This window comes from Neofelis nebulosa, chromosome X (genome assembly GCF_028018385.1).
Source record: "Neofelis nebulosa isolate mNeoNeb1 chromosome X, mNeoNeb1.pri, whole genome shotgun sequence".
Taxonomy (NCBI): Eukaryota; Metazoa; Chordata; class Mammalia; order Carnivora; family Felidae; genus Neofelis; species Neofelis nebulosa.
Genome location: NC_080800.1, coordinates 64,559,154 through 64,575,992, shown reverse-complemented (window position 1 = coordinate 64,575,992; position 16,839 = coordinate 64,559,154). Strand labels below are relative to the sequence as shown.

Genomic DNA, 16,839 nt, shown 5'->3' with positions numbered 1-16,839 from the left:
AAAATACATAAAGCAACTAGTAAGAAACATGAAGGAAGTAATTAATAGTAATACTAGTAAGGGGACTTCACCACTCCACTTCCATCAATGGATAGATCATCCAAACTGAAAACCAACAAGGAAATAGTGGCTTTAAAGGACACATTGGACCAGATCTAACAGATATAGTCAGAACATTCCAACCTAAAACAGCAGAATACACACTCTTTTCATGTGCACACAGAATTTTCTCCAGAATAGATCACATGTTCGGCCACAAAACAAATCTCAACAAATTCAAAAAGACTGAAGTCATACCACGCATCTGTTCCAATCACAATGCTTTGAAACTAGAAGTCAACCACAAGAAAAAACCTGGAAAGACTAAATAACATGCTACTGAACAATGAATGGATATATCCTGAATTCAAAGAGGAAATCAAAACATACATGGAGACAAATGAAAACAAAATGGCCAAAATCTTTGGGATGCAGCAAAAGCTGTTTTAAAAGGGAAGTTTACACCAAAACAGGTCTACCTCAAGAAGCAAGAAAAATCTCAAATAATTAACCAAACCTTACACAAAAAGGAGCTAGAAGAACAAACAAAATCCAAAACCAGAGAAAGAATTATATAATAACGTTAGAGCAGAAATAAGTAAAATATAAACTAAAAGCAATCAATGAAACCAGGAGCCAGTTCTTTGAAGAGATCAACAAAAGTGATAAACGTTTAGCCAGACGCATCAAAATATCTATCTATCTATCTATCTATCTATCTATCTATCTATCTATAGGACTCGAGGCACTTGGCTCAGTCAGTCAGAAGAGCATGTGACTCTTGATCTCAGGACTGTGAGTTTGAGTCCCCATGTTGGGAGTAGAGACTACATACATACATACATACATACATACATACATACATACATAAACTTAAAAAAATAAGATTAAAGAATATTTAAAAAAATAGTACTCAAATAATCAAAATCAGAAATGAAAGAGGAGAAATAACAACAAACACCACAGAAATACATAGGATTATAAAAGAATGTTATGAGAAATTATATGCTAACAAATTGGACAACCCACAAGAAATGCATAAATTCCTAAAAACATATAACCTCCCAAAATTGAGTAAGAAGTCAAGTAAGTCCAATAAGAAGACAAATAAAAGTCCAGGGCCAGATGGCTTCACAGAATTCTACCAAACATTTAGAGAAGAGTTAATACCTATTCTTCTAAAACTGTTCCAAAAATATAGAAAAGGAATAAAAACTTCCAAATGAATTTGATGAGGCCAGCATTACTCTAATATCAAAATCAGACAAAGACACTACAATAAAAGAGAACTACGTGCCAATCTCTCTGATGAACACAGATGTAAAAGTCCTCAACAAAATATTAGCAAACCAAAGCCAACAATACATTAAAAAAAATTACTCACCAAAACCAAGTGGGATTTATTACCAGGATGCAACAAGGGTGGTTCAATATTTATAAACCAATTAATGTGATACATTACATAACAAAAGAAAGGATAAAAACTATATGATCATTTCAGTAGATGTAGAAAAACCATTTAACAAAGTACAACATCAATTCACGATAAAAACTTTCAACAAAGTAGGTTTAGAGGAAACATATCTCAACATAAAAAAAGCCATATATGAAAAACCCACAGCTAACATCATCCTCAGTGGTGAAAAACAGATCTTTTCTCCTAAGGTCAAGAACAAAACAAGGATGTCCTCTCTCACCACATTTATTCAACATAGTACTAGAAGTCCTAGCCACAGCAAACAACACAAAGAACTAAAAGACATCCAAATTGGTATGAAAGAAGTAAAACTTTCACTATTTGCAGATGAAATCATACTATATATAGAAAGCCCTAAGGACGCCACCCAAAAACTACTAGAACTGATAAGGGAATTCAGTAAAGTCACAGGATACAAAACCAATACACAGAAATCCATTGCATTTCTAAACATTAATTATGAAGTAGCAGAAAAAGAAATTAAGAAAATAATACCATTTACAATTACACCAAAAATAATGAAATACATAGGAATAAACTTAACCAAGGAGGTGAAAGACTTGTACTCTGAAAACTATCAAACACTGATGAAAGACATCAAAGATGACATAAACAAATCAGAAGATATTCCTTAATCATGTATTAGAAGAACAAATATTGTTAAAATGTGCATACTACCCAAAGCAATATACAGAATTAATGCAATCTCTATCAAAATATCAACAGCATTTTTCATAGAACTAGAACAAACAATCTTAAAATTTGCATGGAACCACCAAAGACCCAAAGCTACCTTGAAAAAAGAACAAAACTGGAGGTATCACAATCCTAGATTTCAAGATATACTACAAACATGTAGTAATAAAAACAGTATGGTACTGGCACAAAAACAGACACATATATCAATGGGACAGAACAGAAAATCCAGAGATGGACCCAGAACTATATGGTCAACTAATCTTCGACAAAACAGGAAAGAATATCCGAAGGAAAAAAGTCTCTTAAACAAATGGTGTTGGGAAAACTAGACAGCAACATGCAAAAGAATGAAAGTGGACCACTTTCTTACACCATAATAAAACTCAAAATGAATGAAAGACCAAAATGTGAGACAAGAAACCACCAAAATCCTAGAGGAGAAAACAGGCAACAACATCTTTGACCTCTGCTGCAGCAACTTCTTACTTGACATGTCTCTGGAGGCAAGGGAAACAAAAGCAAAAATAAACTACTGGGACAACATCAAAATAAAAAGCTTCTGCAGAGCAAAGGAAACAATCAACAAAACTAAAAGGTAACCTATGGAATGGGAGAAGATATTTGCAAAGGACATATATGATAAAGGGTTAGTATCAAAATATAGAAAACTTATAAAACTCAACACCTAAAAAACAAATAATCCAATTTAAAAGTGGGAAGACATATAAAGACATTTCTCCAAAGAAGACAGATGGCCAACAGACACATGAAAAGATGCTCTACATTACTCAAAATCAGGGAAATGCAAATCAAAACCATAATGAGATATTACCTCACACCTTCCAGAATGACTAAAATAAAAAACTCAAGAAACAACAGATATTGGCAAGGATGTGAAGAAAAAGGAACCCTCATGCACCGCTGGTGAATGCAAACTGGTGCAGCCATTGTGGAAGACAGTATGGAGATTCATCAAATAATTAAAAATAGAATTACCTTTTGATCCAGTAATTCCACTACTGGGTATTTACACAAATAATATGAAAACACGAATTCAAAAAGATAAATGCACTGCTATGTTTCTTGTAGCATTATTTATAATAGCCAAGATATGGAAGCAGCACAGTGTCCATTGATAGATGAATGGATAAAGAAAATGTGGTGTGTATACACACACACACACACACACATATATATATACAAACATATATACATACATACATACATACATACAGTGGTATATTACTCAGCCATAAAAAGGAATGAAATCTTGCCATTTGCAACATCATGGATGGATCTAGAGGGTATGATGCTAAGTGAAATAATTCATCCAGAGAAAGATCAATACCACATGATTTCACTCATTTGTGTAATTTAAGAAACAAAACAAATGAACAAGGAAAGACAGAGACAAACCAAAAACCAGACTCTTAATTATAGAGAACAAACTAATGTCTACTAGAGGGGAGTTAGGTGAGGGGATGGATAAAATAGGTGAAGGGGCGTACACTTACCATGATTAGCACTGAGTAATGTATACAACTGTTGAATCACTATGTTGTACACCTGAGTCTAATATAACACTATATATTAACTATACTGGAACTACAGTACAATTTTAAAAAATAAATACAAAATGAAAGCACTGTGAAAACTACCACCCCCTAAAAAAAAAGATGTATATCTAAGGATGTACATTACTGCCCTGTTTGTAACAACAAAATTTTCAAAATCACCTAAATACCCATCATGAGAGGAATGGTTAAGTAAATTATGACACATTCCTACCATGGGATTCCATGTAGTAATTTTGAAAGAATAAAATAATTTTGTTTTTTCAGATATGGATAAAGCTCCAAGGAATGTATTTTGTTACCAAAAAAAAAAGTGCTGGGCACCTGGGTGGCGTTAAGCGTCTGACTCTTGATTTCGGCTCAGGTCACGATCTCACAGTCGTGAGATCGAGCCCCATGTCAGACTCCTCACTGAGTGAAACCTGCTTTGGATTCTGTGTCTCCCTCTCTCTCTGCCCCTCTCCCCCACCCCTGTGCATGCGAACACACTGTCTCTCAAAATAAATAAAAATAAACACTTTAAAAAAGCGCAAAGTGCTGAATGAACAATCTGTAGAAAAATGATGTAATTTATGTTGAAAATACCAGAACTATACATTCATATATGAACACACATGCATGTGAAAAAGTTGGGGTAGGGGGTGCCTGGGTGGCTCAGTTGGTTGAACGTCTGACTTCGGCTCAGGTCATGATCTCACAGCTCGTGAGTTTGAGCCCCACGTCAGGCTCTGTGCTAACCGCTCAGAGCCTGGAGCCTGCTTCAGATTCTGTGTCTCCCTCTCTCTCTGCCCCTAACCCACTTGCATTCTGTCTCTGTCTCTCTCAAAAACAAATAAACATTAAAAAAAGTTTTAAAAAAAAGTGGGGGTAGGACTGGACAGGGAGTTTGGGAAAAGGGTAACTTAAACTTTTTGATTTATATCCTTCTGCATTAAATTTTTTTATATTTTTTTATTTTTGAGAGAGAGACAGACAGACACAGCATGAGTGGGGGAGGGGCAGAGAGAGATAGGGAGACACAGAATCCAAAGCAGGCTCCAGGCACAGAGCCCAACACAGGGCTTGAACTCACAAACAGCAAGATCATGACCTGAGCCAAAGTCGGATGCTTAACTGACTGAGCTACACAGGTGCCCCTCCCTCAAATTTTTTAATGTTTATTTATTTTTGAGGGAGAGGGAGAGAGAGAGAGAGAGAGAGAGAGAGAGCGAGCGAGTATGAGCAGGGGAAGGGCAGAGAGAGAGGCAGACAGAGAATCCAAAGCAAGCTCCAAGCTCCAAGCTGTCAGCACAGAATCTGATGCAGGGCTCGAATTCACCAACTGTGAGATCATGACTTGAGCCGAAGTTGGATGTTTAACCGAATGAGCCACCCAGGCACCCCTCCTCCTGCATTTTTTATATAAGAATGTTTCCATATATTACTTGTGTTATTTAATAGAAGAGGGGAGAAGGCATTCTGAAATAGAAAAGACTAATGTGAGAAAAGTTCTGCAGGTAAGGCAAATGTGGGGGTCAGTAGCAGAAAACTATGTCAAAGTGGTGCATTAGGAGATGGTTCCACCAGTGATGTTCAGGATGGACTAGAGAAGGAAGTGCCTGGAGCTTTTGCTGTATTTTAGACATGAGAGATTGAGCACCTGGCTTTAGTGATTGAGCCTGGCTTAGGCTGGCAGCGCTGGTAAAGAGTATAAGTAACATTTCAAAGGAAGTCAACAGAAACTAGTGTATGGTGTCACTGAAGCATCTCATGGATTAGGTAAATGGCTTTTTAGTAACACACAAAGACCAAAGTCCTTCCCACACAGCATGCTAATTGTTCTTTAAGGAATCAGATATGGATACTCAGTGATAAGGAAAACAACAGGTCATATGATTTTTTTAGCACTTGAAAGCAAGAAACAAAATGTATATGAAGAATTAGAAGTTACTACATACCAGCACCCCAACAACTATGTAAATCAATTACCTGAGAAGCAATAGATCTAGCTGTTTTACTGTTGTCTCCAGTCATCAGAACTACTTCTAAGCCCATGGATTTCAAAATATGGACAGCCAATTCTGCTTCAGGCTTCACTGTATCAGCAATAGCAATCAAGCCACACAGCTCATCTAATAAAGGAGCACCAGAAAATAAGACAGTTTGGAATATGGTGAAAGCATAATAATATTCTAACTTAAAATTTGAGAAAGAAATTAATTTTGTTAAGTAAAATTGTTCAGGGCTTAGCTTAACTCAAAATGTCTCCAAGCCCACACAGACTGTATTCCACCAAACTTGCGACAAACTTCCATATTTAGGTGTGAAAATTTCAGAGTGACATAGGGATTATTAATGAAGGTAGTAATATGAAATGAAAGTAGAATAGAAAATGAAAAGAGAGACCTTATTGGATACTAAAAGACTCTTTCTTTCCTTTGAAAGAACGGGCCAATAGCCCCCAAACACTTTAGTTCATTTAAAGGCAAATGAAACTGAAAACTCATACTTTTTTTTCTTTTTAAGGTGAAAGGGGAGAATTGAGACAAACTGCCATTTTATAACTGGGGGAAAGAAATCACTGCAATAATTATTTTATTTTTTTTCTTTTAAAAACAAAAGTAAATAGTATTTTATGCTTCTTCCTAGACCTAGTTAAGGTCATAGTTAAGATACTGCCTTCATACTTAGCAAGGATTATAAATGTTGACTAATTAATCTTACAGCTAGAAATTTTCCCTAAGAAATAATTTAACAAAAGAAAGCACCTAAAACCTCAAAGATGTTCATCCTAGTGTTATGTATAATAACGAAATATTAAGAATAGCTTAAATTTCCAACAAGGGAATGATTTAGTTAATTATAGTATATAATAAATTATGCAGAATTAAAATTGGAAAATATTTATGAATACAGCAAATGAATAAAGAAAAATAAAATAGTATGTGTACAAGGAATTTTAACTTTTATTCAACTTTATTGAGGTAAAATATATATGCAAAATAACCCATTTAAAAATTATATATGTACTAATATTATAATTCTGTACATATATATTACACACACACACACCAAAAACCAGAAATGGAATACATGCAATTAAAATGGACACTGAGTTAGGATGATAAGATTATAGATATTATTGTATTTTGCTATTACTCTAATGCTATGTTATTTTTAGGTCTTAAAAAATCCTTGATTATTTTTTTAAAACATAGGTTAGACTACAGAGGAAATTAATAAAGCCAGGTAAATGCATGAGAATTCTAAATTAATCAGTAACAATTATGTATTGCTAACATTTTCACTTTTCATTTAGGCTGCTTCTGAATAACCCTCAAGTTCAGAAGTCTCTCAAAAATATACGTAAAATAACTGAGATCACAAAATTGAGTCATCATGTACTTAGGAAAATCTTACCATCAACGGCCACCAATACAGCAGTCCGACCTTTTCTCTCATGTTCAGTCATGGAATCATCTACATCATTATTAATAACAAAACCATTTCTAATCATCCATTCCCGGTTACCAATGAGGACTTTGTACTGTTGAGCATTAAGAGCATCTGAATAAAGTACAGAAATAGCATTTGGTGAGCTTGTTTATTATTTATAACATGCTATGAGGCACATTCTTCCTGTCTAACCTTACATAGTCGCTATGTTGTATTTTTGGTAGACCACAGCCTACAACAGTGATTTCCAAATTTTCAAGGAATATACTCTGCTCTTCCTTGCCTTTGGGCCTTTGCACATATTGCTGCCTCCACCTGGAAAGTCCTTACCCCTCCTCTCCAATTATCAAACTCCATCATATTCTTCAAGAGCCAGTTCAAATGTTACTTTCTTGGGGCACCTGGGTGGCTCAGTTAAGCGTCCAACTTCGGCTCAGGTCATGATCTCACGGTTCGTGGGTTCGAGCTCCAGCTCTGTGCTGACAGCTCAGAGCCTGGAGATTACTTCGGATTCTGTGTCTCTTCTCTCTCTGCCCTTCCCCTGTTTACACTCTGTCTCTCTCTCTCTCTGTCTCTCAAAATAAAGAAACATTGGGGCGCCTGGGTGGCTCAGTCAGTTGAGCGTCTGACTTCGGCTCAAGTCATCATCTCGCGGTTTGTGAGTTCGAGCTCTGCATTGGGCTCTGTGCTGACAGCTCGAAGCCTGGAGCCTGCTTCAGATTTTGTGTCTCCTTCTCTCTCTGCCCATTCCCCGCTTGTGCTCTGTCTCTCTCTGTCTCTCAAAAATAAATAAATGTAAAAAAAATAAACATTAAAAAAATTTTAATGTTACTTTCTTGATGAAGACTTCCCTTTGATCTTCCACACAATTGAATTAAATTCAAAATATTTATTGTGCATCATCAGCTGAATATGGTTGTATGATTTCATACTGATGACCATACTGATGTCTCATTTTAAACACGTGACCACTAACTTTATGCAAGTCCTTAGAGTTGTCTGGCAACTCTATACTTCCCTAGTCTATACATTCTCCATTCCTTCTCCTTCTAGAGGGCTATTTTATACCTTCTCTTCTCCCATTCTCATATATGGCCAAATATCTGCTTCCTACTTCAGAAAGAATTAAAAGCAATCACAAGAGAACTTCTACAAGCTCTCACTGCCACATCTAACCACCCACTGTGCCTGTGTACACACTAATCTACCTTCCCTTCTGTTAATATAAACTGCCCCTGCTCTTCTTTAAGGCCAACCTTTCCAGTTATACACTAGACTTCCTTCCTTTGCTTATTCTAGAACATCTCCCCAACAATCCTCTCCTCTTCCTCTTGCATAATCTAATATTCTATCTCTGTTCCACACAGTCCTATCTTTAAAATAACAAAATCTCCCTTGATCTCAACTACCTCTTTACCACTGCCCCAATTTTCTGCTTCTACACACAGCAAAACTTCTTGGAAGTATTGTCTCTATTGACTATATTCAATTCATATCTTCCCATTCTCTTGTGAACCCACTCCAGTAAAACTTTCATCTCTACTACTCCAAAGAATTGTTCACAGAGAACATCAGTGACCTTTAATAAACCTAATGGCTAATTCTTAGTCCTCATCTTACTTGGCCTGTTAGCAGCATCTAACAGAGATCACTCCCTCATTCTTATAAGTTACCTCCTCACTCACCACTTCTTTTCAATCTTCTTTGCTGACCTCCCTGACCTCCTAACCTATAGTATTGCAGAACTCAATCCTTAAAACATTTAAGTAATCTGTACACCCAGTGTGGGCCTCAAACTCATGACCCCAATCATATGGTCTTCTAACTGAGCCAGTCAGGCACCCCTGGATTTTAAATTAAGTTTAAATACTCACATGTAACAAGTGGCTACCCTACTGAATGGCACAGATATTTAAGTGGATGACTCCCAAATCTGTCTCCAACCTAGTCTGTTTCCTTGAACTCCAGACTTATGCAGCCAACTGCTTACCTGTTATTTCCATTTATATGGCATTTCCACTTTAATATCTAATAGGTACTCATATTTAACATGTAAACAACTGATCTCCTGATCAGTTTTCCTCAATATTGCCTTTCCAATGGTCTTCTCCATTTTACTTAAATGGTAAGTTCATCCTTCTGGATCATTTAGGCCACAAACCTGAGCATAATTTTTGACTCCTGTTTCTCTCATACCCCATATTCAATCTGTGAGGAAATCTCAGCCAGCTCTCCCTTTAAGACACATTGAGTATATGACCACTCTTTATGACCTCTACTGTTATCACATTGGTCCAAACCACTATTATCTCTCATCTGGATTATGGAAACACCCTACTACTCATTTCCCTGCTTCTGCCTTTCTCCCCATTCCCCTAACAGTGTATTTTTATCAGGGCAGCCAGTGTAACACTTTTAAAACATTAAGTCAGATTCTGTCATTCCCAGACACTAAACTCTCCAATGGCTTCCCATCTCAAGGGTAAACACCAAAATTCTTTCAATGTCCTTACACAATCTAGTCCTATACTACTCTCTAACCTCATCTCTTACCCCCTTCCCACTCATTTACTCTGCTCTAGGCACACTGTTCTCCTTGCTGTTCATCAAACTAGTTTAGCACATGAGGCTTCTATACTTAACATCCCTCCTGCTTGGAATGCCCTTGTTACAGATATTCACATAGCTTTCTCTCTCCCTCTTGTCAGGTTTTTGGTCCAGCACCAACATCTCAATGAGGCCTACCCTGATCATCCTATATAAAATAGGATCCAATACTCACAGCATTTTCTTTTTTTTTTTTTAATTTTTTTTTTCAACATTTTTTATTTATTTTTGGGACAGAGAGAGACAGAGCATGAACGGGGGAGGGGCAGAGAGAGAGGGAGACACAGAATCGGAAACAGGCTCCAGGCTCCGAGCCATTGGCCCAGAGCCTGACGCGGGGCTCGAACTCATGGACCGCGAGATCGTGACCTGGCTGAAGTCGGACGCTTAACCGACTGCGCCACCCAGGCGCCCCACTCACAGCATTTTCTATACCCCTTTACTTTATTTTCCTCTACAGCACTATCTCTATCAGACATACAATATTTTCTTATTTATTTGCTCACTGTTTTGTGTTGTCCCACCAGGAATATAAGATCCAAGAGACAGTGACTTTGTCACTGCTGATTCTTTAGTGTCTTGAACAGTGCTTAACAAAAGGTGTCAAATGAACACAATTACTATGTGTCAGTATGCTTGATACTGGAAGTTCACAGACAAATAATAAATTGTAGTTTGGTAGAATCAGGCAGGTAAATAAAGTATTATCAAGCAGTGCTCCTAGTACAAAAACAGAGATTCAGTACAGTTACAACTCAAAAAGAAGAGCAAATATCTCTGCCTATTCATGTCAGTTAGCGAAGGCTTCACTGAAGAGAGATGTGAGCTGAGTCCTGAAAGATGAAAATAAGTTCATGAGGTAGATGCCACTGTGGACAAGGACATTACCCAGAGAAAACATTAAATGAAATGACTTAATAAGCATGAAATGACACAATGTAAAAAGGAACTGTAAGTAGTTCCATATGAATGGAACACAGACTACATGGAGGTCAGTGGAAAAAGTCAAAATGGGTGGTGCAGGGAGGCAGGAGACATATCACGGGGAACAGACCCAGAAAGACTGGTCTTTGTCCCACAGGAGACAGCCAGTAAAGCCAGGATCCTGAACAGAATTGCATGGATAGGGTTTAAGATACATGCATACCTCCAAAACATAAATTTTCTGAGGGGTACGTACAGCTTTCATCATATACCTCCAAAGGTTCATGATTCAAAAATAAGTTACAAGCCCCTATAATAAAAGGCATTAGTCAGGAAGTTATATAATCATATTTGTGTGTTAGCAAAATCACTCAAGCACAAATGGGTAGGGAGGTGCTAGAACACTTAGGTGGGTATGTCATGTTTTGGGGCAGATGGATAGACCAACCAGAAACTCAGGAAAACAGGCTTTGGCTAAAGATGTGACTTTTGGAGTGGTAGGAGAAATATATAGGTGGCACAAGAAGCAATAGACATGAATGTGATTGTACAGACAGAGTATACAAAACGAGAAAAATAAAAAGACCAAAACCCTGAGGATACCCAACATTTGAGAGCAGGAGAAAAGAGGAAACAGAGGAGGATTGGAAGCAACAGCCAGGTAGGTGAGAGGACAACCTAGAGAGAGAATGGTCATGAAATTAAGAGAAGAAAGAGCTTTAGGAAGGAAAAAATGGTCAACATTCTCAAATGCCTTTGGCATTTGGGGTCACGCAGGATGTAGACTGAGAAGAGATCACTGGAGTGGGTACTAAATAGAGTCATCAATGCACTAAGAAAAAACAGTTTCAGTAGTATGGATGGGGCAGAAGGCAGGTTGTGCAATGAATAAGTGAATTCAGCAAACCTAGACTACTCTTTCTAGAAGCTTAGATATAAAGGAAAAGAGAGGATGCAATCTAGAAGGGATTACAATGATATTGATGGAAGAAATGTTTATATGTTTAGGAGAAGAAGCTAGTACAGAGAGTTGGAAAATAAAGAAACAATGGGATGTAATCGAGTAAGGTTTCTAAAGAATCAAGAGAGGGTGGGATCTAGAGCGAAGATGATGGGATTCATTATGCAAGATGAGGGATACCTCTTCCCCTGAAAAAAGGGATCATTCTGGGCAAAAAGTTGAAAGAACAAATGACAGAACTGCAGGGATGAGCACTGGGTGTTGTGTGTAAGTGATGAACCACGGGAATCTACCCCCAAAACCAAGAGCACCCTGTACACACTGTATGTTAGCCAACTTGACAATAAATTATATTAAAATAAAAATAAATTTTTTTCTATCTGAAAAATAAACCAGATAATTTGCTTAGGGAACTAGGAAGAAGGCCACAGTACCTCGTGAAAGATAGAAAAGGGTAAGAGTAGTTGTGCTAAGAAATGAAAGATAAAACAGATGAACATAAGGGAAGGGAAACAAAAATAACATAAAAACAGGGAGGGGGACAAAACATAAGAGATTCTTAAATATGGAGAACAAACAGAGGGTTACTGGAGAGGTTGTGGGAGGGGGGATGGGCTAAATGGGTAAGGGGCATTAAGGAATCTACTCCTGAAATCACTGTTGCACTATATGCTAATTTGGATGTAAATTAAAAAAATTAAATTAAAAAAAAAGAAATGAAAGATAGCTGAACTAAGATGGAAGATCAGTTAAGGCTAGAATTCATCACTCTATATGGTAGAATAAAGGAGAACAGTTGGGAAATGTTCTCAAGTAACAAGTGAAGTGATCAGGCCTATGGTAAAATTATTTGACAGAATGAAACCATGATGCCAATTTTTGTTTCTTATCTAACAGTTTAGGATTATAAAGTTAGACATCTGTTAATATCTGTCCCATAATTGGTACTATGAAGAAAATTAGCTTGGTGGCTCAGTTGGTGAAGCTTCTGACTCTTGATTTCGGCTCAGGTCATGATCTCATGGTTTGTGAGGTCAAGCCTCATGTCGGGCTCCCCACTGACACCACAAAGCCTGCTTGGGATTCTCTCTCCACCTCCCCGCACCTCCCCCTCTCATGCACATGCGTGCTCTTTCTCTCTCAAAATAAATACATAAACTTAAAAAGAAAAGAAAATGAGCTTACTTGAGAGCTGGGCATCAATAATCATGGAAGATGAAGTTGATGACTGTTCATTATTTGCGCCAACTTGAACCAGGGATGCATTTTTAATATTATTTTCCTCTATCCTCCAGTTATTCTTATGTAGCAAGCCTTCAATATTGATGACTTTACAGCTAATACCACAGCCTGGCACAACCTGGAAATCTACACAGGTACCCAAGGTTTCAGTGTCCAGCTCCTAACAAATAGAAACAGAAGGATTTCTTCTGCTGTTCTAATAATTCAAAGTCATCAACAGCATGATCAAAGACTTCTCGTGGTTAATTCTAAATGTTTACACATATACTACATGCCTGTTTAATTCTAAATGTTTAGAACAAAACCTCAGAATTGTTTACTTTAACACCACTCTCTAAAATTTATACCAAGTTTAGAGAAAGAAAACTAAAGTTTTACCAATATTCTCTGTCCTTTCCAGTAGAAAATTACAAGTTAAATACTTAATTCTATTGTCAAGTCAGATTTTCTATTCAGTACAGGGCAAAGGGTAACAAAGAACAGGGTCTTTAGTTACCAGAATGCCTTGCTAGTATGATTCTGTGTCCTTAGTAAGCCAAAGAATTTTGGTGGTCATCATTGTTTCCTGGCTTTTTACATCTTCATCCTCTCTGTTGTTTGGTTTGGGTGTAAAGAAGCCAGGTCAGTAATAGTAAATTGGTAAAAAGGAAAGAACAAATAAAGAAATGGCAACCCCAATGGTAGCAATTGCCACATCATAACTGTAAAATTATGTGAGATAATTTACAAAGAACTTATGCAAATCAATGAAAAAAAGGTAAACAATCCTATGAAAAAATAGGCAAAGGATACAAACACGTCACAGAAAAAGAAATTCAAATGACCAATGAAAAGATGCTGAACCTTTTTCATAATTATGGAAAAGCAAAGCAAACCAACAATAAGTAAATATTTTTTATTTGTTAAATTGGAAAAAATAAGGTCATAACGTGGGGAAATGAGCACTAATAATTTTTGGTGAAGGTATAAACTTGTACAACCCCTCATGTGGGTATTGGTAATACTTGTTATGGGGGCACTGGTAATATTCACCAAAATTTAACTGCATGCATCCTTTGACCTAGCAATTGCATTGATAGGCATTTAACATAAAGATAAACTTGCAAAAGCTAACATGAATGTTAACTGTACATTGTAGAAAACAAAAACCCAATTATACAGAATATAATACAGCCATTAAACATAATGAGGCAGATTTATAGGTCTTAATATGGAAAAATCACTTAATAAAATAAAAAAAAAAAGTACCAAAGATTGGTCACTGTGAACTTTCTATGTAAAATCTAAAAAGGAATATAGTATGTGAATTGTATCTGTATAAAGCTGCTACAGTAGTACCCCCACCCACCCACAGTTTCACTTTCCTTGGTTTCAGTTACCCGTGGTCAACTATGGTCTGGAAGCAGATGATCTTCTTTCAGACATAGCATCAGAAGGCCAATTATAGCCTAATGCTGTGTCGCAATGCTTACATCATTCACCTCACTTCACCGCATCACATAGGCATTTTATCACCTCACATCATCACAGGAAGGGGGAGTACAGTACAATAAGTTATTGAGACAGAGAGACAGAGAGAGACAGAGAGAGACAGAGAGAGGGAGGGAGGAAGGGAGGGAAACTACATTCACATAACTTTTATTACAGTATACTGTTATATAATTATTCTATTATTGTTGTTGTTAATCTCTTACTGTGACTAATTTATAAATTAAACTTTATCATAGCTATGTATGTATAGAAGAAAACATGGTATATACAGGGTTCAGTACTCTGCAGTTTCAAGCATCCACTCAAGGTCTTGGAACATATCCCCTGCAGATAAGGGGAGAACACTGTATTTTAAAAGAATATTAACAGGTTAACACTTGTTAAATTTTGGAGAGGAATTATGAAAAGGGGCAGAGAATGAGGCTTTCCTTTTTCACTATGTAACTCTCTGAACTACCTGAATTTCCTACCATAAATATGCATTCTATTTTAATTTTTTAGTCCAACAGGAGTTATCTGTGCGATAAAATTATAGTTAATTTCTGTTTTCATCTTTATACTCTTCTGTATGAAGAAACTAAGACATACTGTAAAATACAATGAGAAAATATAAGTCTCTCTATCCTCTACCAACTATATATGTAAATCATAGTCAAAAGCCAGTTTGGATTTGGTCTGGGTAATTCCTGTAGAAGATGACTACATTAATAAGCAAAAGAAAAATTGTACCTGTTTGCAGTACTTCGTTATGGCTGCTCCTAGAGGGTGTTCACTGTTACTTTCAGCAGTTCCCACGATGGCCAGGATCTTATTACGTGATATTCTGTTACTTTCAACTAGAACCTTTACTTGATTCACTATAGGAGTTCCATGGGTAATGGTTCCAGTCTTATCAAATACCACTACCTTTACCTGTAGGAAAATTAAAATACACTGCACCTATCTGACTTGATAATCCTTAATATCACATTTCTAGAAGTGAGAAAAAGGTTTACTTTGACATATTAATATTTTGTTTCTTAATAAATTGACCTTTGACTTAATTGGAGTTAAACTCTCTTTAGGTGAACAAAAGTAAGGAATAATAAGGGAAAAATACTCTTAGTTACATCTAATAGCCCTTCTGTGCAAATATTCAACCACACTGCGAATATATGTTAAACAACTAGAAATAATTGTTAAGAGTTGACTGTTAATAAGTAATTAAGAGATGACTCCGTGCCTCCAGGGAGGGAAGGGCTTTCAATACTAATGAATTATAGAACTGTAGTGACAATCTGGGCAGTAGTCATAGAATTACAAGAGAAAGGTAAGTAATTAAGTTGGAAACGAGCACCAGATAAGACCTGCTGGTTTGCTTTGACTTTATTGGGTCCTAATGAGAAGCTTGGTCTGAGAATAGACAGCTCAGGGAAACAATGAGGGAAACTGAGCCCAGACAGGGAAAAGGAAGAATCTGGAATTAGAGAACACAGTCACCCCACAGTAACTTTGGAATATGAACCTTGAAAAATGAATAGCTTGAGGAACCAAGATGAAAAGAGATATGACAACTAAATACAAAGCATAATTCTGAACAAGAGATAAAAATAGCTATAAAGAATATTACAGAAACAACTGAGAAACTGGAAGATGGACTATAGATAACAGTATTATATCAATGCCAATTTCTTGATTTTGATATCTGTACTGTGATCATTTAAGAGAATGTCCTTGTTCTTAGGAAAGGAGCCTGATATCTGCAGTAAAGTGTATATAGTTCTTTATACTATTCTTTCAATTCTTCTTTAAATTTGAAATTATATCAAAGTAAATAAAAAATTACTATAAAAATTAATACATTGTATTGACTGGTTAGATGAGGTTCTAAATCTGTTCTAAGCTGTGTTCTGTGTTTACTACATGTATCTGTATAATAAGAACATATTAGAAGGAACACAGTTTTTAGTTTAAGTCAAGGAGCCTTGATTGAAATTGTTAAGGAAATCCTAATATGAGAGAGATGAGGGAAAAGATTATATTCCTGAAGTCATGGCTGCAAACTATCAACAATTGGCAAAGGCAAAGAAACTTCAATGCAACTATAAGCACTATCTCACACTGAAGAACACAAACACGGAGTCACATACAAAATAGCATTAATAGACTTGGGCAAATTTTCCTGGGCAAATATTCCTTCAGTCTTCCTGTCCTAAAGACATTTCTAGTCTGAGATGGGAAAGGACTCCAAGTTTTCCACATCAGGGTCTTCTCTAAGACAGGTCTAAAGTGGTTTTAGAAATTGTATAGAACTAAGGCCAATCTAGAACAGAACCAAAATAACACCTTTCCTATCTCAACCCTCAGGATAGTCCCAGAAGAGGCTCAGCTTATGGACCATATGCAAATAA

At 36.5% G+C, this 16,839-nt stretch overlaps 1 protein-coding gene across 4 annotated transcripts in view; it reads right to left on the bottom strand.

Annotated features, from left to right (window-relative positions):
* The window catches only part of ATP7A (ATPase copper transporting alpha), a 157,656-nt gene that overhangs the window by 11,021 nt on the left and 129,796 nt on the right, over window positions 1–16,839 (bottom strand). For 3 of the 4 annotated variants that reach the window (XM_058713986.1, XM_058713983.1, XM_058713985.1), the window contains 5 exons: window positions 15,179–15,361; window positions 12,902–13,118; window positions 10,979–11,065; window positions 7,189–7,335; window positions 5,758–5,900 (listed from right to left, as the gene is read on the bottom strand). In XM_058713986.1, coding sequence (XP_058569969.1) covers window positions 5,758–5,900; window positions 7,189–7,335; window positions 10,979–11,065; window positions 12,902–13,118; window positions 15,179–15,361 — 777 coding nt within the window. The remainder of the gene's footprint in view (window positions 1–5,757; window positions 5,901–7,188; window positions 7,336–10,978; window positions 11,066–12,901; window positions 13,119–15,178; window positions 15,362–16,839) is intronic. The other variant, XM_058713984.1, reaches the window with a different exon arrangement.